The 19,891-nt window shown below is 36.5% G+C and overlaps 2 protein-coding genes across 4 annotated transcripts; both read right to left on the minus strand.

Moving 5' to 3' along the window:
• Positions 1–14,206: 14,206 nt before the first annotated feature.
• Positions 14,207–16,649, minus strand: LOC132308733 (uncharacterized). Of its 3 annotated transcripts, none has more exons than XR_009482463.1 (5): positions 16,364–16,649; positions 15,686–15,767; positions 15,082–15,240; positions 14,745–14,875; positions 14,207–14,512 (listed from the first exon to the last, which is right to left on the minus strand). XR_009482463.1 is itself a non-coding variant. In XM_059806933.1 (4 exons), exons 1-4 carry the CDS (start codon positions 16,556–16,558, stop codon positions 14,808–14,810), a joined length of 504 nt encoding a protein of 167 aa, XP_059662916.1. In that variant the 5' UTR covers positions 16,559–16,649; the 3' UTR covers positions 14,207–14,807. The 3 variants fall into 3 exon arrangements, 1 of the variants encoding a protein (XP_059662916.1); XR_009482462.1 differs by having other exon boundaries at positions 14,207–14,637; XM_059806933.1 differs by having other exon boundaries at positions 14,207–14,875.
• A 332-nt stretch (positions 16,650–16,981) lies between these two features.
• LOC132308734 (major latex allergen Hev b 5-like) lies at positions 16,982–18,472 on the minus strand. Its single transcript, XM_059806935.1, has 2 exons — positions 18,339–18,472; positions 16,982–17,843 (listed from the first exon to the last, which is right to left on the minus strand). Exons 1-2 carry the CDS (start codon positions 18,351–18,353, stop codon positions 17,376–17,378), a joined length of 483 nt encoding a protein of 160 aa, XP_059662918.1. The 5' UTR covers positions 18,354–18,472; the 3' UTR covers positions 16,982–17,375.
• Between the last annotated feature and the right edge of the window lie 1,419 nt (positions 18,473–19,891).

Consider the following 19,891-nt stretch of genomic DNA (forward strand, 5'->3'; position numbering starts at 1 on the left):
CAAAGGGTAAGTTATCGCCTCGTTTTGTGGGTCCTTTTATGATTACAGATCGGATTGGGGCAGTAGCTTATCGTCTGGCTCTACCAGATAATCTTCATAGAGTACATAATGTTTTTCATGTATCTATGCTGCGAAAATTTCTACGGGATGAAGATCGATACCAACACATTGATGTGGGTGAGATTGAGTTGCAACCCGATGCAACCTATTTGGAACAACCTTACTGTATTCTCGATCGTAGGAATCAGATACTGCGCACGAAGACTATTCCATTAGTACGTGTACAGTGGAGTCATCATAGTGCTACAGAGTCTACTTGGGAACGGGAAGATATAATCCGTGCCAAGTATCCAGAACTTTTTTAAGACAGGTATGTAGTGAATTTCGGGGACGAAATTCCTTTATTAGGGGGGGAGAATGTAATACCCCGTAATTAATTAAATAGTTCAGTGTATTTAAATTCAATTATGTGTGGATTCCTGTACCTATTATTGTGCATGCTTCATTGTTATATTAAGTTCATTTAATGGTGCATGTAAATTAAATGTGTATGTTGAAATAGTAAATTTATTCATTTAATTGTTTATTTGTTAATTATGTTTAATTAAGCAATATTAGTTAATTAGAATATTATATTTGTGTTATAAAGTATTATGATGATATAATATATTATTTTGTAAAAACAATAATAATAATTATATTAGTTTAATAATAATAATAATAATAATAATATAATAATAATAATTATAAAAGTTTATTAATAATAATATTAGTAATAAATAATAATAATAGTTATAATAATAATAGTATTAAACCATTGTCATGATGAAATTAGAGATTAGGATAGGATTGCATCAATGGTTATGGTTGGAATTGAAGCCATATGGTTGGGAGGATGGTTAGTTGATGAAAAAATAAGATATTTGTAATATTTATATTATATATTTTGTATATAAATTAACTAGCTTGCCTTAGAAAAAAATAAAGGGAGTTAGAAGCAAAGTATAAATTCTAGAGAGCTATTTTATAAGAGTGAAAGGAAAAGAGAAAGAGAAAGAAGCTTGGACCGGTGTAGGCAATTTTACCCGACTACGCGCAGACCGGCGGATTTATTTTAAATCCAAAAAGGCAAGTTATTATCTACTTTTCCCCTTTGAATTAATAAATTAATTGTTTAGCTTATTTTTATGCATAGAGCCAAGGTTTGGAGGTTAATAAATTATTAATTTTATTTTATTAAATTAATGGAATTTTAATTATATAGGATGGTATATATTTATTTAATGTCCTATGAAATTAATAATGGCTAAAAATAATTAAATAAGACTTTAGGGATTTTTCTAGAATTTTCTAGATTTTTTCGGGCATTTTCTGCAATTTCCGACGACCTTCCGGCGAGTTTTCCGGTCGCCGGCAGTGGGGGAGACGACCGGAGTGATCCGGTGCGACGCGGCACACCATAGGAGGGTGTACGCGCGCATCCTGGCCATTAGTGGAGTCTGATTGATCCGGTGCATCGCGGTCCATGATACCGCGGTACACCCGGATCTGTGGGCGTTGGATGGAGGGAAGATAGGGTGAGATGATCCGGTGTGACGCGAGTACGGAATCCGGATGCAGCCAACCAACCAGGAAGTGACACGTCAGCAAGGCACCCTTAGTGCGCGCGTGGCAGCGCGTGGCAGCGCGTGGCTGATGCCAGACGCGCGTGGAGGCGCGTGGGAGAGTGGGGAAGGTTGGGCTGCGCGTGGGGAGGCTCTGGGAGGCGCGTGAGGGCGCGTGTGGGGTCCCTACAGCTGCTGGAAATTACCAGAATACCCTTAGGGCCTGTTTTGTAAATTCCAGAACCTTAAACTTGGATTTTTAGGTACTGTGTTGGTAATTACGGGTTTAACAGGCCACGAAATTATTATTTTAACACCCGTTACTTATTCTTATGGCCGATTAATCTTTTCTAAGCATTTATTGGCTCGTTCGCAGTACGGATACTAATGTGATTTATTTAACGACATTGTTAAATATAAATAGTGTTATTATCGTATTTAATGGTATCAAACATTACTGTTAAATTAAATAAGGCCATGGTTTTAGTCAGATAAATTATCCATGATATCTTATAGGATGTTTATACTGTTAATTGATATATAAACCATGATTATTATGCTGTGTGCATTTCAGGAAATAAATGGACTATTTAATTATGTCGCATTTATATTATATGGATGTGTTGCCATATAGAACCATATGAGCTGGCTAATAAGTTTAGACTCATTTATACCTTATGCATTCGTTGCGATAGACAGATGTGTGGCTGTCGGGGTATGTGGTTTAATATTATTGGCATGTGTTGCCTAATTGACATACTCGGTATATTTCTTAATATTGTTGGCATGTGTTGCCTAATTTATATGCTCAGTATATTCATCAGTACTTTGCGAGGTGTTATCACCGTGTAGTTCGTTATAGTCTGTGTTGTCAGTACCGTGCCCCATGTATAATAGCTGATTTCCCGGGTAGGGAAAGGCGACACTTAACCACCTAGTGTGAGTCTAAGTGATCACCGTCTATTCTGGTTGAGGTCATGTTATACATCGGATAGTTCTCGTAGGATGTATACAGATATAGTACTCATCCGATTCATAATAATTAATTTATTTGATTCTCTGATTTGGGTCATAGTAGAGAGGACTTGCTCGTGGGGTTGACCCACCATTGTTGTTATTTCAGGATACGGTCAGTATCCGTTTCAAGGCTGAGGTTAGCAGTGTGGGACCATCATCCGAACTCATCTACTCTTACGATCCAGTGCAGGGTAGAAGTTTTATGTAATACTTCAGTTTCAGTTTTTATTTACTTTTGACGTTGAACTCTCAGGGTTATATTTAGGGATCCCTGACGTAGGATTTCCAAGTTGTACTGAAATACTGTATTAAATAAAGGATGGATGGATGTTGTATTATTTAATGTTTCTTTCCTGTCTAAATTCTTTTATTTCCATCATTTTGTATTCCATGCTTGTATATTGCCAATTGTTTTTGATATCCCTCGTTTTTCGTGTATAAGCCTGATCAACTTATGCGTGGAAAATGTGGGGGTGTTACATATTGGGCTGATAATCTCTTAATTCGGGCTTCAACAGGGCTGAAGGTCAAATAACAATAGTATTGGGCTTGTGAACAGTGATCTTGGACTAGTATCAAACTCAATTTGGGTTTGAGCGAGGTGGGCTTTATAAACTTATCAAGGATATGTTTATATTTATGATGACGTGGATTATTGTCATTGGAGGGGATTTTTTCCCTCCACACTTAGCCCCCAATTCCTTTTTTAATTAGAGTACTACTCCTAATAAGAAGGGAATTGAAGCTGTATGATTACCAATTTCGTAAGAAGTGGATTTGAGGCGTGATTACTGATATTCTGACCAAAGGGTTTCCATAAGAGTTACTTCCGTTTTTACTGCGTTCATTTCATTCCTTACGTTCTTCACTTTGTCACATCACTAGGTTAGAGCATTTGTCATGGCAGAGACTAGAGTACCTTGGAAGCCATTTATATCTAGAGCTGATAAATCAGTTCTTCACTCTGGTGATTCTATGATTACCGACCCCTCTGTAGCACTAACAGTTGTTCGGGGAATGTAATATGGAGTTGGAATAACTGCCTCCATCTGCCCCTGTTCGAGCCATTGAGGTTCGTCATTCTCCCTTTTTTTTGTCTTCTCTCCATTAAGAAGTTGGAGAAAGATCTTGGCAATTCTAAAAAGAAGGTCTCGTATGCAGCCATGAATGAAAAGATTGCATCTGAAACGAGGGATGTTTATAAGATAAGAACTGTTTGGCCGTGTCTGAAGCTAAGGTGGAGACACTGGAAGCTGAGGTCCAACGTTTGAAAAATGCAATTGGCACCCGTGGTACTGCTGGGAAATAGATGCAAGGTCGTTACTCTACCTTGGTGCGCTTGTCCAGGGCTGAGGGTCCACAAGCCCAAGAAGCTGAAATGTTTTATGCTGAAATGGTGAAGTCTCATCAGGATGATCATCTAGCTCCAACTTCATCAGTTCCTGCAACTCCCAACCCTTCGATTCCTCCAACTCCAAGTCCAACTGTGGTGGACGCTTTTGACTCTGCTCTGTTATGGGAATTTGTGACTGCCCTTACATTGCATACGCTTTGTTGCACAGTAATGTCCTCCTGTTTCTCAAGAAAATACACTTGTTTGAGGACCTCATATTTTTTGTGGTCCGAAGTGTATAGTTCCTCGGTGCTGAGCCTGAGAGGAAATGTACTGAACCGGACACTTAGAGTCCTAAGCAAAGTATTCCTCGGCGCTGAGCTTTAGAGGAAATCTGCTGAATCGGACACTTAGGATCAGAAGCGAATCGGTCCTCGGCGTTGAGCCTTAGAGGAAACGTGCTGAACTGGACCCTTAGGGTCTGAAGCGAAGTATTCTTCGGTGCTGAGCCTTAAAGGAAACGTGTTGAACCGGACACTTACGATCCGAAGCGAATTATTCCTCGGCGCTGAGCCTTAGAAGAACTGTAATGTAACGGACTCTGGAGAGCCGAGGCATGTAGTTCCTCGGCGATGAGCTTGAGGGAAACTGTATTGTACCGGACTCTGGAGGTCCGAGGTATCTAATTCCTTGGCAATGAGCCTGAGAGGAACTATAATGTACCGGACTCTTGAAGTCTGAGGTATGTAGTTCCTCGGCGATGAGCCTGAGAGGAACTGTAATGTACCAGACTCTTGAAGTCTGAGGTATGTAGTTCCTCGGCTATGAGCCTGAGAGGAACTGTAAGGTATCGGACTCTTGAGGTCCGAGGTAGTAAGTTATTCGGCTATGAGCTTGAGAGGAACTATAATGTACCAGACTCTTGAGGTCCGAGGTAGTAAGTTCCTCGGCCATGAGCTTGAGAGGAACTATAATGTACCAGACTCTTGAGGTCCGAGTTAGTAAGTTCCTCGGCCATGAGCCTGAGAGGAACTGTAAGGTATCGGACTCTTGAGGTCCGAGGTAGTAAGTTCTTCGGCTATGAGCTTGAGAGGAATTATAATGTACCAGACTCTTGAGGTCCAAGGTAGTAAGTTCCTCGGCCATGAGCCTGAGAAGAACTGTAAGGTATCGGACTCTTGAGGTCCGAGGTATGTAGTTCCTCAGCGATGAGCCTGAGAGGAACTATAATGTATCGGACTCTTGAGGTCCGAGGTAGTAAGTTCCTATGTTATGAGCCTGAGGAACTGTATTTAGGCCAGATAGTCTGGGCTTAAAAAAGAGAGAATATGTTTTCTTTTCTTAATATCTCTTTAGGCTGCTTATACTGCCCCCGTTATGGAAGGTATTGCCCCCACGAAGGAAAGAAAAATATGTCTCGTTTGATGGCGGCGATGTAGATAATTTTCATGTAATTATACGCATCGGCACTCTTTGTGCTTTGGAGGAGTTTACATGAAAATTGAACCTTCGACGTATTTGAGTTCGAGGTGATTTTCATGTAAATTTATTCATCGGCACTGTTTTGTACCTTAGAGAATTTTTTCATGAAAATTTAACCTTTGATGTATTTGAGGTAATTTTCATGAAATTTATTCCTGTTGCAGCTCATTATGCGTTAAAGGAATTTTGAAGTCTTCGGACTATTGCGGTCCGAAGAGATGAATTTTATTGTGCCTTAGAGGAAATTTGAAGTCCTCGGACTCTTGAGGTCCGAAAACATTGTGCCTTAGAGGAAATTTGAAGTCCTCGGACTCTTGAGGTCCGAAGATGAATTTTCTTCCTCGGCAACTCGTTGTGCCTTAGAGGAATTTTTTTTTTTTTTTTTTTTTTGGTATCTGGTATCTACAGACTCTTAAGGTCCAAGACTTTTGTGGTGAAGCTTGCCTCCACTTTCTGGCGCTCTGACGCCACATATAGTATAATTGTATTGTTGGACTATTTGCCACTTCATTTGGGGATCGATCTTTATTGCAATGCGCATAAATCAAACCCAAACATTAATTAACATACGAACATGGAGCAAACATAAAGTATTTCATATATTTCTTGACTGAAATTGGGAGTTTCAACTAATCAGTGAGCATTTATATATTTACTACATATATGTTCACTTCTAAAAATTATTTGTGGCATGCTATATGTTCAGAACTTTAAATAATAGATCCTATACCACATCTTAGTGGAGAGTCAAGAGTAATGCATATAGGATAAGGTAATCAATCAGTATAGATGTGTATATATATATATATATATATATATATGTACAATCACATGTCTACATATGCTGGATAAAGTAATTTGATATGCAATCATCAAAATCAAGATTCTTACACTACGATTTGATAGGTCAGAAAGTGAAATTTTATGAATTAAACTTCAGACATACATATTTAAGTCACGTATGATTGCATAGGATTCGAAAATGCAAATTCTATATTTGTTTTTGTCTGTCCATTTGTATAATATGTAGCAACTGAATATACAATATATAACAGCTGAATATATATATATATATATATATGTAAATGGGCAAAATTATTTTATCTTTATTGCCTAATGTATTGTACTGGCAAAAAGAGAGACGATAGGCCTCGGGCTAATATTTTTGTCTTACGTAACAGTAAAAAGAATATTGAACACTAGATACTTATCGTGTTCATGGAGATAAGAGCAATATATGGATGGTTGATAGGCAAAGGCACAGAACGAATAACTTTCTTCATGTTTTTCCTAACAATCTACTTTTATTCTTAAAGGAATGGAATCCTTGTATGTACAGCTTTCCTTGTTTGGCAATGATAGTGCTATTCCGGGCTTGGCTCCCCAAGAGCTGGGCCAGCAAAATATACATACATACATATATGTATAAAATGATTATGATTTGGGTGAATGCAAGAGTGATAGTAGTGTTGTTAGATGCAAGAGATGAAGAAATCAAGATCCGCAAAACAACACAGGTAATAAAGTGTGCATGAGTAATATTTGTAAGAGGAAAAAATATTGAAATAAGGAAAGAGATGGAGGAAAATCACCATATCCGAGCCCCAAAAATATTGTATGGCCTAGGTAGGAGAAATACTCGTGGCCTGGGACGTCGACGAGTTGTTTGACATTGGCATTATGGATGCGAAGGCCAAACTGATCGAGCTCTTGCTTGAATGATTTGGTGTCGTGGAAGATCTCTTCCATGGTTATTGAGGCAACGAGGACAAGAGTCTTACCCTCGATGACACCCTGGACGAGCTCTGTGACATTAATGGAGAGCTTGTCATGGGTTGAGATGAGCTTGGCATACCTTAACATGCTCACATTACAATCCACTTTGGGGCCGATGGTGAAAACTGCCAGGAGGATGAAGGGGAGCTTCTCGACGCTCATGGCTTGGACTTGGAACGTGTAGTTCACCGGAGTTAAGTCAATTTTAACCCACATTTGGCCAGGCCATATCCACTTCTTCTTAGCAAGTACTATTTTTGGATCTGTGATGAAAGATCTTATGATGGCTAGCACCTTAGAGCGACCAGCTGTGTGGTACACAATCTTGTTTGATTGGCCGGTGAGCTCGCGGCAGAGAGGGACGGCTGGTAAGATGAAAACTGCCGGCGAGACAAATCTACAAGCTTGGTGAGGACTTGCAGCCGGCGATGATGGAGGTAACGGTGCAGAGTGCATACGGGTGGTTTGGCTAGTTATGACAGTCATCTGCTCATCTCTACTGGTTACACACTAATACTTTGCGATGTAGAATGTTTGTCCTCCTGAGCATTGGCCCCTGCGACTATGTTGGGTTTGTCGTAAAGTTCACCCCGGGCTTTGCGTTTATTCTGCCAATTTCTCTTAAAAGCAATGCCTACGAGCATTATGGCCTCTGAGGAACCCACTGTTCCTACTCCGATGGCAGTCTCAGAATCTCCGAGTGGAGCATTGAAGAGATGAGCAATGATGTTGATGCATCAATTTTGAAACTCGGTGGTAACAGGGTACTCATCCATGTCCACATATTTCTTGTTAATGGCATCCATCATCAGGTTATTGCACTCCAGCTCCATCCAGGTTGACACAAACGATGCCAGATTCAGCCTCAGGCTACCATCTAGCATCAGCTTGTCGTTTATTATCTGTTACGCTGCCTCCTTTGGTATCGAATTCTCCCCCATCTCAAACCTTGGAAGCGATGATCGAACGTAACGAGAAGCAAAGGTGGAGTGGATAGAGATATCTGATTCAGAACCAACCTTCGTGTGACCCATGGTTGATTGATGGATGCTACTGACCGATGGTAGATCAAATTTTTTATTTTTTATTTTTTATGGCATTCTATATTGGGAAAGAAAGAATGAAGAACTGATTGAATTATGACACTCAATCAAATTAAAATTCGAATAATAAATAGTTGTCCAACACCAACTAATATTTCATATATGAATAGTTTCCTAGCTATGATAAAAATCAATTTATTTTTATACCAACATCCTCTTTAAAAAAGAATAAGATTAGGGAAGTTAAGAGTTGGCAAGGGCTCATGCCAAATTAGACTTTATTTACTACATAATGAAGTTAGGTTGTATCATGTGAAAAAATATATATATATATATATATATATATATATATATATATATATGTATATATAATGCTATATATATATATATAATATGTATTTAATTTTTAATAAAGATTTAATTGTAAAAATCAAGTTGGGACCTGGCATAGGAAACTTATCTGATCAGAGACTCATCACCACGTGGGTGTTGAGTTGTAGTTGAACCGCGTTGGCCGGATCTACATCATTCGGTAGATCCTTTAGCTGTGCGAGGAACATGGCGCGCTAGGTTGACAAAAAATCCTTTTGGACGCCTGCGCTTGTTGCGCAGACAAAGATCTGGTCGTGTGTGGAACACGGGCTTCGGATGTCTGAAAAGGGTTGGATTCAAATCCATACTCTCCTTTGACTTCGTCATGTTGCTGACTTAGAAATTTTAATTCCAAGTCACGTTGCTAGACTTCGAGATTTTAATTTGAAGTATTGTAACTTTGGTGGGGATCTATTTCTATACGTTTCCCACAAACAGCGCCAAAGTGTAGGTGCAAAATTTCGCTCAACCAATAATGATTAAGAAAAATAAAACAACTCACTCAATCAATAATAAAAATAAACAAGAACAATATATGTCGAAGCGTAGAATTGCTTGATCCCTTTATTGGAGGTCTATGCCTCTATTTATATACAAAAATTGGTAGAATTAAGGTAGGACTCGCGTTGCTTGTCCTCCAATTCTTCCCATACATGACTTTTTTTACGAATAGAGTTTTTTCTATTGTATAATATTTCCTACGCAGAACTTGCCTTGTATAGAACTTCCTATCAAAGAATTCTCCTTTTATGGTAAATCCTTCTAACGATAGGACTTGTTCAATCTTGGAAAACTGGACTGAATATACCTTGAACCCGCTGGGCTTGAATAACGGGCCGGATGTTTAATATTGACATGTTGGGCTGATAATCTCTTAATTCGGGCTTCAACAGGGCTGAAGGTCAAATAACAATAGTATTGGGCTTGTGAACAGTGATCTTGGACTAGTATCAAACTCAATTTGGGTTTGAGCGAGGTGGGCTTTATAAACTTATCAAGGATATGTTTATATTTATGATGACGTGGATTATTCTCATTGGAGGGGATTTTTTCCCTCCACACTCATGAATTAGAAAAGTAAATTGGAAATGATACAATTTGCAGAGTTTGTAGAATATGACCAAGTTAGTTTGATGCCTTGGGCAAAATGGAAAATGTAATATGGAAAGTGTAATACACATCATCTGGAGTAAAAATTATTTACAAAATATAAATTTATTAAAATGAAACAATAATGTACAAAGTCAAGGAGAAATCCCTCTGGTCCAGAAAAAAAAAAAACAAAAACAAAAAAAAAGCATCCCAAACCACCTTTTGGATTTCATTAGGCTTCAAAGAAAACAATCTTTTTATTATCTCTATTGTTTTACTTTTCTGATTCATGAGCAAACAAGGAAGAGGAGAAACAAAAAGGTACGTACATGGGATGAGAGAGAAACTAAAATGGGTCAGTTAAATGGGTATAACCCATGTTTTATATTTTTTAATGGAATAGAGATGTGGCAAATTCTTATTGGGCCTAGTCAGCTTGGAGGACAATTCTTGTCTTGATAAGGCAGGAACTGAGCATTACTCTTTGACTTGGGTATTGTATTTGTTGCATTGCCCTATTATATCTTTGTTTTTCTCTGACATTCTCCCCCTCCAATCACTGAAGTCGTGTTATTCCAAGATGATGACGGCGACGACGACTCTGTGAGCCACACCTCCTCTGATGTTGATGACACTACCACTGACCATAATCTCGCCTCCGAAATAAAGGAGTTGTTTTGCCGGAAATGATGTGCTTGATAGGACTAAACTGAACAGAATGATCAGCGATGCGCAACAATGGTGGCTATGAACTATTCTTATCGGCGAGCACGCAGGTCTAAACTGAACGACGCAGACGGAGTGATTCGACGGTGCATTGAACTTACCGATGATCACGGAATCGGCGAGCAATGGTGATGGAGGAACTGAACCTTTGGTTCTCTGAGTCTAGTTCTTGCACTGGATTTGCTGTTGGATTTTTTTTTTTTTTACCTAACTAAATGTCATCGGAATTGTTCGTGCTTGGGCTCGCCGTTGTGTGGTCAAGGTGGTCCTGTCCCCTTTGTTGGTTATATATGTAGCTATGAGCTTCATCGGACTGAAAGGAGCTTGGTGATGACGAGATGCCTAGATGGAGAAACATAGAACAGAGGGACTGGCGGTGGTGGAGGTTAGTCGGAATTTTCCCTGACTTGGAGACAGGGCTGGCCCTAAGATTGAAAATTTTTTGAGAGGCCCTAGGCGAACTTTAAATGTGAGGCCCTCTGTACATAAGTTTCACAGGCGCCAAAAAAAAATTTACCGCAAGTTCATTGAGTTCACATAATTTTTTATTTCTCTATATATTATAACTTTCCTAAAACGATTATAGTATTTTTTTTAATTACTAAACTTCAACGTATAAAAAAATTTAACAATTGACCTAAAAGATTTTTATTCTTTATTTTTTTTTTTAGGGCCCCTAAAATTTTTTTCTTTATTCATTATAAGTTACCAAAATATTTTATTTTCTTATATCTTTAAACCTCAACAAATACAAAATTTAATGGTGTGCACAAAATATTTCTATCTTAGTATTATCTTTTTATTTTATTTTTTCTCTCTCTTTCATCTTCCTTACATCAGCATATATACACACACATTAAAATTAAATATTGTATTGAGCCGCCCTGTGTGTATATATATATATATATATATAATTGTAAGTTTTTGATCAAAATGAAGCAAAATGGTTGCATAAAATGGTTAAAAAATCAGTACCCAAGAATGGCAAGGAGGCAAGGGAGAGAGAAATTGAATGGAGGAAACGAAGTTTTCCTGCAATTTATAAAGATTCAAATAATTAATAATACATATGTAGTGTGTCAGTTTGTGTGTGTGTGTGTGTGTATGTGTGTGTGTGTGTGTGTGTGTGTTAGAAAAAGTAATGGGATGGGTGAAAGAGAGAGAGACCTGTGGAAAAAGAAGGCAAAAGGCAAGAGAGGTGATGAAGACTCGGTAGCTGAGGCCTTTGGAAGTGGTTGCTTTGAAGAATGTGCTTAGGCGATCATGGTGATGATGATGGATTGATCATTGATGCAGATGTGAATCATGCGATGCAAGTTACAAACCCGAACTATGATTTGCAAACTGGAAGTCTAGAATTCTGAACCAGACTACAGAGATAGAGGAACAGAAGAGTGAAGACGATAATAATATGATGTTTTCAATTTTCTGGGTTTTGAACTTTCGATTTTCGAGGAATAAAAACTTTTGATTGTTGCAGTTGTAGTCTTGCAGAGCAGAGAGAGAGGGGTAACCGGGTAAGCTTGAGAGTTGAGAGTCTGTTGAGATTCTCGAGAATGAGAGTTACGAGTGGTTCAAATGATTTGCTGGCATTTTTTTTTTTTTTTTTTTTTTTTTTTTTTTTTTCCTGAGACCCCTTAAATGATTTTTTGGGTTACAATTTATTTATTTATTTTTTATTTTTTTGTGGCCCATTATTCATCTGCCTATAAATTTTGAGGCTCTTTAAAAGATTTGTTGCATCGGATTACATTTTTTTTTTTTTTTTGATAGCCCATCGTGCATGGGCCTCAAAATTTCGAGGTCCCTTAAAATCTGAGGCCCTTAGCGACCGCCTTGGTTGCCTTGGGCCAGGACCTGCCCTGCTTGGAGACAGAAAGAGAGTGCACAGTGACCATAAAAAGATCCGAATGTTTTAGGCGAATTTTTTTTTAACATGTGTCATCCTGTTAGTGATCCATGTCAGCAAAAGTAGGAAATTCCTACTTGCTGAGGCAAGCTTTTTCCATTTCTTTTTTAGGTGGTTCTTTGTAAATGACAGAACTCATATGGGATTTACTTTTCATCCGGTTTTTAATTTGAAAATTTACTTTTAGTAATGTTAAAATATATATATATATATATATATATATATATATATATATATATATTAAAAAAAAGGCTTTTTAATGAAGTTAAAAATTAGAGCTTTTAAATTGTCTTTTAAATAGAAGTAGAATTTTTTTTTTTTTTTAAATAATCTAATCCCTCTTTATTTTTAAGAAATTTAAGTTTATTCCTTACACGGGTCATATAAATAAATGTGTTATCAAATAACCTGTGTATTCTACTATTACTTAAGAATCCTATACCAAATAAAAATTAATGATCCCTATATATTTTTAAATAAATTGTATTTTAGTACTAAATATAAATAATATACAATAAACAAAAATTGTTATATAAAAGATGAAATTTAAAGCAATTTGATCAATGAAATTACAATTATTAATATTTGAATAATGTACATGTTTATTAGTGTCTGGTTAATAAAGTAAAATTATTAGTAATAAATCTGTTTTAAACAACATTGTCACCAAGTAAAATTAAAAGTGCTTTAAGTATGAAATTTTTTTTATAAAATATATCATGTGACGCCTAACATGTGCGGTATTCATAAAAGCGTTTTCACCGTTACAACAGTAATGCCAAACTGGCATTTAGAGCAGCAAATGAATGGAAAATTAAAGAACTCTTTATTGCTTATTTCAATTTAAAGAATTATTGATGGTTCATTTCCAATGGTTTAGAACACTTTCAAATTGTAGAACTTTTATGATTTATTCCAATTTAAATAATTATTGATGGTTCGTTTTCAACTAAAGAATCCTCACTGATTTGATTGGCTAAAAAATCAGTTCGATCTGTACAAATTGTATTGGATTTAAGGATTCACGGATCAAATAAATAGCAGATTAAGATTTCAGCAGAATAGTTTAAGAGAGAGAAAAAGAGGCAGAGTTAAATTAGAATTTGATTTGCATCCATTTGAATTGACACGGTAAGCATTCAAATTTTTTAATTTTTATTATTTTTTAGACACTTGTCATATTACTTTTGCGCCACATTAAGGCTAAGCATGTACTTCTGACTTAGTGGTGAGTAAACAAGTATTGTCTATTATTTAATAAAATAATTTACCAAATAATAAAATAAATTATCAATTAAAATTAAATAGGTAATTGTTTAAAGATAATCCGAAATCAGACAATTTTGCTGTCCACAGGTATGTTTGAGGACTTAAAGTGCCTGTGAATTATGGGTGGTGGCACTGCATAATTAATGTTGATGGCTGCGATCTAACGCTATTTCGATCCTCATTTTCCAAGAATTCAAGATGCTGCTACTGTTTTGGACATTGTTCTTGCTATATATGCAGATGATCCATTGCTCAAGTACTAGTAAACTAGATGCCTCTCGGCTCTGTCAATGCATCTCTACAATGCAACACAACCATATCACAAAATGCAACACACTTAGACAATAACTTTAAAAAAATTATGCAACATATTTATATCAAAGATACAACTGTAGACATTCTATCTATTATCTATACTGTGCAAATATAAGTTTTTGTTGCATGGTGTGATTGTGCACGATTGAATTTCATCACTTTGGCTATAAAATTCTGCCCTATTCATTTTCCTGCTACAAAAACACAAGTGATGGTTGATGAATCTGCACCAAAAATATATATATATATATATATTGAGATATTGAAGAATACCAAACAAAAAAAAAAAATCTTTTATTATTGAACAAAAAAACATTCTAAATAATTTTTCAAGGAGAGAGCAGGAAGGAAGACATTGTAGATTGAGAGAGCTAGGTTGGTACATATTTTATAGGGTCCTGACTTTTTTTTACTGGTTATGAAACACTAAAAAAACGAATTTGAAATCTCCCATATTCAATCTGCTGATTGCAAACAACACAAATGCCGTTCCCAAATTGAAATCCCATCAAATTCCATGGTTCCAAACACAGCGTTAGTTTCCTGCCGGAAGTATATTTTGCTGTCCATGTAACTGTTGAGAATAAAGTGTTTGGATGCTTTAAGTTAACAAATATTGTTCCACTGTGTAGCCATGGGGACCATTCTCATCCATATGTTACACCATGAGACATCGGTTGTAAGTTTGCAGAGAGAAATCTTACCCAGGAACACGATCATAAATCAATTTTTATGTCAATATAGTATAAAGTTTAAAAAAAAAAAAAGAAAAAGAATTAATACATTGATAAGCAAGGCATACTCACAGATCATTTGTTACAGAACATAACATTGTTTCTGGATGAACAGCCAAGTTAACTATATATGGATTAATTATTGCTGTTTCTTCTCAGGCGCTCCAACACATATTTCTCACCAATCAGATACTCAACCAGTCCTTGCAAATGATGCAAAAACAAGTTAAGATCGAAGCCAAGAAAGAGGCCGGTAAGAGAGTTCAAGAAGGTAAGAAGAACATCTACTATGTCCTCTGGGAAATTTAAAGCTCGCCATGGATGATGCTATATAATGATCATAGTCATACAGAATAAAAGTTCACTTGTACGTACTGAAAATGAATTCTGAAGTTAAAAGGAAAATTACCATTGGTATAATCTCGACAGTCGTGATGGCCAATCCTCAAATCAGTTTCCCAATTTTGATTGAATTTATATGTTGCATCTAAAGCATCCACTTTGGACAATCCAATGAACCAGCATTTTCTTTTTGGCACCTTGTTCAACCTCCTAACAAGTACACCTCCTGTCAAAGATGCACAACATATAAGCATCTGTTAAGAAAGCAAAATCTTCTTGTACCACTTTCAATTTTGAACCATAACATTCATTGAAATTTATTTTATTTTTATTTATTTTTTATTTTATTTTTATTATTTTTTGTGGTTGTTTTGTTGTTGGGGAACCTCATAACAACAAATGTTATTGGTCTTTCCCTACTCAAATTTCTTATTGAATTCAAACAACGCCAAGACTCAAACATGAAGGTGCACATCTTAAACTCTTAATAGTCTCCTCCAATTGTTTAAAATGCAGTGAATAGATTAGTAATGAAAGGAGGGGGAAAAAAAAACTATGGTACAATTCAACTAAAAGACCTATAAAACAACAGTGATATTCATAAATTTTAAGCGAAAAAACAGGAAAGACTTAAGTGATACAGAAAATCTATGAACACTTGAGAGCCTTACCTGGTACTTTCCTGCCAGATATAGCTGCAACTGCTACGTATATATTTTCAGGATCTTGAGGTTGAAAATCAAAAACCAAAGCCTGTCAAAAATGAAGAGATCAGATGAATTCAAAACAACTAGAACTTCGACTTTCCGAAACCCCAAAAAAAAACCTTTTATAGAATCAACTGGAACGCATAGTATATATAGAATCAACTTTTAGTACTCACAAAAAGAAATGGTCATATAGAACCGGAATATATATATATATATAAATCCACCCCATAAATTTGATAGAAGCGGAGATAAGTAAGCAGATGATACAAATTTGTGAAAAACCCACAATTGACTCAAGAACTCTAGAAGTTGTCTTCAATAAATCATAATCGTACAATCCTGCAGTTTACTAATTACATCATTTACAATATCTAGATTCAGCACATAGAGAATTCAAAGATTGAAGATGCATGGAATAAAAGCCCAGCTAAAATTGATGAAAATCCCATGAAAATATAAATTCTCTAGTTTGAAACCTCATTCAAATCATTTTAGGATTCGAATCTGGAATTAAAATTGCAGAAAATCGAAACCAATGTTATCATTTTAGGATTCCAATCTGGAATTAAAAGATTAACATTTTTGTTCAATAAATAACTCAAATTAACACATAGTGAGAATTTGGAGGGGAGAGAGAACCTGAGAGTGAGGAGGTGAGGAGGGTTTGATGATGACCATGAAATGCTGCAAATCCCATAGATTAAAAGAGTAAGCAGTGGACATAAGCAACTGCGCAGGCCCTTTTGTGGCTCTTAAGGGCACTGCTGCTACATATACTTCATCTCTTCTGCTGCTTCTATTTGTCACTATTGATTTTGCTAATACAGACGCCATTGAAGACGATGGATATCAATCTATCAGATAGCTTAGCTGCTATTATGATGTGGCGGTCAGTTACTACAAGTGGTGGGAAGGAAGTTTTTAATATTCATACTCACCAGTATTGATTAAATCATGTTACTCGCTGAAGTAGACTGCCAGCTGTCAAGATATGGCTCTCCTAGGTTTTAATGGGCCTATGAAGTTGGATTGAGGATCACCAAGAATGGGCTTATATTGGGGGGATGCAGCTCATTCGTTCCAGCAAATTTCATTTTCATTATTTCAATTATTTAGTCTAGACTATTAAGTTTAATAAATTTTTGTTTTTTATTTTTAAAATGCATATTAATTAGGTGACGGTGATTAAAAATGTTAAAATCTATGCAGAATCATATCAGATAGGAAATTAAGAAGCAACAATAAAGATGACAAATGTGGAATCAAATTATTAAACATCATTTATTATTATTCAAGCTAACATATCTTGCATCATCATACAAGCACCCGAAGTAATCAAACCCACACGGAACCAAAAACCATATGCTACATGGCATAATAATTAATTCAAAATAAACATTCTCCAATCAAGCATGGAGCATGTCTATGTCTATGTCTGTCTCCCTATGCATGCCCGCCACGTGGCAATCCGGCATTGGTGAGATCCAAGTGGATCCATTAATTTGCATATCTGACATAACACCTACCTAACAATCCTTATTAGACAAAGTACACCCTCATTAAACTCCACATAATGACAAGAAACCTACTAAGCTCACCCCCACATGACATGACACGACACAGACATTCACTAAAGCCACACTCTGTAGGTCTACTCCTCTGTCTTCTCAGGTGGTGCTTCTGTGCCAACTTTCTCTACAGCTTCAACTTGTTTCTCTTCTTCAGCAGTGACGACTTCATCTTTTGGAGCTTCAACCTCGGGCTCCGGCGACGCCGGTGCCTCAACGGCTTCAGTAGTTTCTTTAGTCTCCTCCACAGCTGGTTCTGGTGCCACCTTTGGAGTACTCTTCTCTTCTGTCTTCTCTGTTTCTGCAGGCTCTTCAGTCACAACCTTATCCTCTTCTACCACCTCCTTAGTCTCCACTTTGGCTTCCACGGGTACTGGTTCTGGAGCCACGGGTTCCTCGGATTCAGCTGGGACCTCAGTTTCCTTTGGCTCTTCTGGTTCGGGCTGTGAGGGTGGTGGTGCCACCACCTCTTCTGTGGTGGCGGTTTCTTCAGCTTTGAATGATTCCTCTGTTTTCTCCTCTGCAGGCAGGGCCGTTGTTGATGATACTACCTGTGGCACCCAATATTATTCAAAGAAAATACTTACTAGAACACTAATTAATCAAGGAAAACATTGAAAACACAACCAGAATGTTAAACAGACACATCATTTTGAGGACTGTCATACAAAATTAGTTACGTACGGACAGTGGATACACATGTATATTGAACTTTGAAACCTCCTAATTAAGCAATTTTATATATATATATATAGACACACACACACTACCTCTGTCCCAAAATCCCAAAGTGTCCAAGTATTTTGAGACGGAGGGAGTAGTAATTAACAACAACTATAAGATTTTCTAGGGATCAATCATAATCATGTAGAATTAATGATTTTTGGTGAAAAAATATTACGAACAAAGAGGTTTTCTGATTGGCACCCTATAGTAAAATTCTAATTAAGATGATGATGATGATATATTAGATAGGTTAACAAATTGGAGCAAAACAGAGTTGGATGTTGCATATATAAAAATTTAGTAGCTAGAAGTTGAGTTACCTCAACAGTGGCCATCGAAACCAAAGAGAAGTGGAAGCTGAGTATTAAGGAAGAATAAATTAAGAGTAAAGATGGAGGAAGTAGAGAAGACTGCTGGAGTGTGAGGTGCAGAGAGATGATCAATGAGAGGTTTATATAGCGGGGTAAAGGCCTCAAGTTTTGTGTGTGTGTGTGTGTGTGTGACAGAGAGAGAGAGAGAGGTGGGGACATGCACTTGAAGAATCTTGGGAATTTGACATCTCATCTCACTGAATACGAGAGAATTGGCATGTTCGGTAATAATGCTGAGCATAATATAATAGAGAGGTACCCATAGAAGTCAGTGAATGCTTAGAGGAAGCATAACACTAAAAATAATTAACAGATGGGTTTAGTAATTTCAATATGGTGATTAGTGATTGCAATCTTTTTCGTCGAAAAGACTAAACAATGGAGGCCATTTTCATATGGGTACTCAAACACCTTCTTTTGGCTGGCTGTGTGATTTGTGCGGTCGGGCTTGCAAGTGACCACATCAACATTTTTGGTACATCCGTAATCATCCAACCATGTTCAATTCTAATTAATTAGTATAACTCAATTTCACTCAAATAATATTCCCAAAAAAAAACTTTTCTCATAATTGTTTAATAAAAAGCAAAGTTATGCCCCAACTATGTGTTCATGATCAACGCCATTAATTTTTTGAAAATTAACGCATCATGGTGTGGTATAAAACTCTGTTCGGGTAGGGCCACATAGAGAGTTTTTTTCCTTCTCTTTTTCAGATTTTTTTTTTTTTTTTTTCACTCAGATCGTCATGTGGTGTAACAAGAGGTCCCAAAGTGAAAAAAGGGTAGGGCGGCGTGGTTGGGTCCCACATTGCCTAACAGGCAACTATAATTAAGTTCGAAAAAGCGTACGAGAAAAAAAAATATTAAACCAAAAATAAAAAATAAAAAAGCGTACGAGAAAAAAAAAAAATAGTGGAACCAGTCTATTCTAGCATTTCTGATTAAACCTGCTGGAGCCCACAATAATATGCACTTACATGCTAAGATGGGACCCTCCATGACTCAGGACCCACTTTTCATTTGGCCCCGTCTGATTACAGTCATATTTGTGATCATCATGTGCCCTATAGTTGTCCTGCGATTGGCATCAGAGTCAAATATATATATATATATATATATTAGATGATCAATAAGTGATGAATACGTTGAATTCAGATTATTGTTTAAATTTTTTTATAATGTATTAATATATTTTTGTCAAGTCATTTTCTTAATGGAAGAGTCTCAATTGAATTAGTCTATCAATAGAATTGAACCATGTAATAATTCACTTAAATTATGACAAAATTTGACTCATAAAATTTTATAAAATTAAAACTGATACATATGTCATTACTCTAAATTTCCTATATTATAAAGTTCAAGTAGAAGAAAGTAATCCTAGACAAAATTGACTCCAAAAATAAAATTACTTTTAAGATATATGACATTTAAATTGTTTACAATTGAATAGAGTCATGAGAATATTGTTCAATTTTTTGTTGAACTTCTTCATCAATT

The sequence above is a fragment of the Cornus florida genome, unplaced genomic scaffold (assembly GCF_030987335.1).
Source record: "Cornus florida cultivar Cherokee Brave unplaced genomic scaffold, ASM3098733v1 CherokeeBrave_3.0.0_Hap2_Chr05, whole genome shotgun sequence".
Classification (NCBI taxonomy): Eukaryota; Viridiplantae; Streptophyta; class Magnoliopsida; order Cornales; family Cornaceae; genus Cornus; species Cornus florida.

Bases quoted from the DNA above. Each gene is read 5' to 3' on its own strand.
- LOC132308733 (XM_059806933.1), bottom strand. From the start codon at position 16,558: ATGGCGTCTGTATTAGCAAAATCAATAGTGACAAATAGAAGCAGCAGA. The intron at 15,768-16,363 runs GTTCTCTCTCCC...CATTTTTGACAG, and splicing joins CCTCACCTCCTCACTCTCAG to GCTTTGGTTTTTGATTTTCA. The intron at 14,876-15,081 runs GTAATTTTCCTT...ATCATTTGCAAG, and splicing joins CTGTCGAGATTATACCAATG to GACTGGTTGAGTATCTGATT.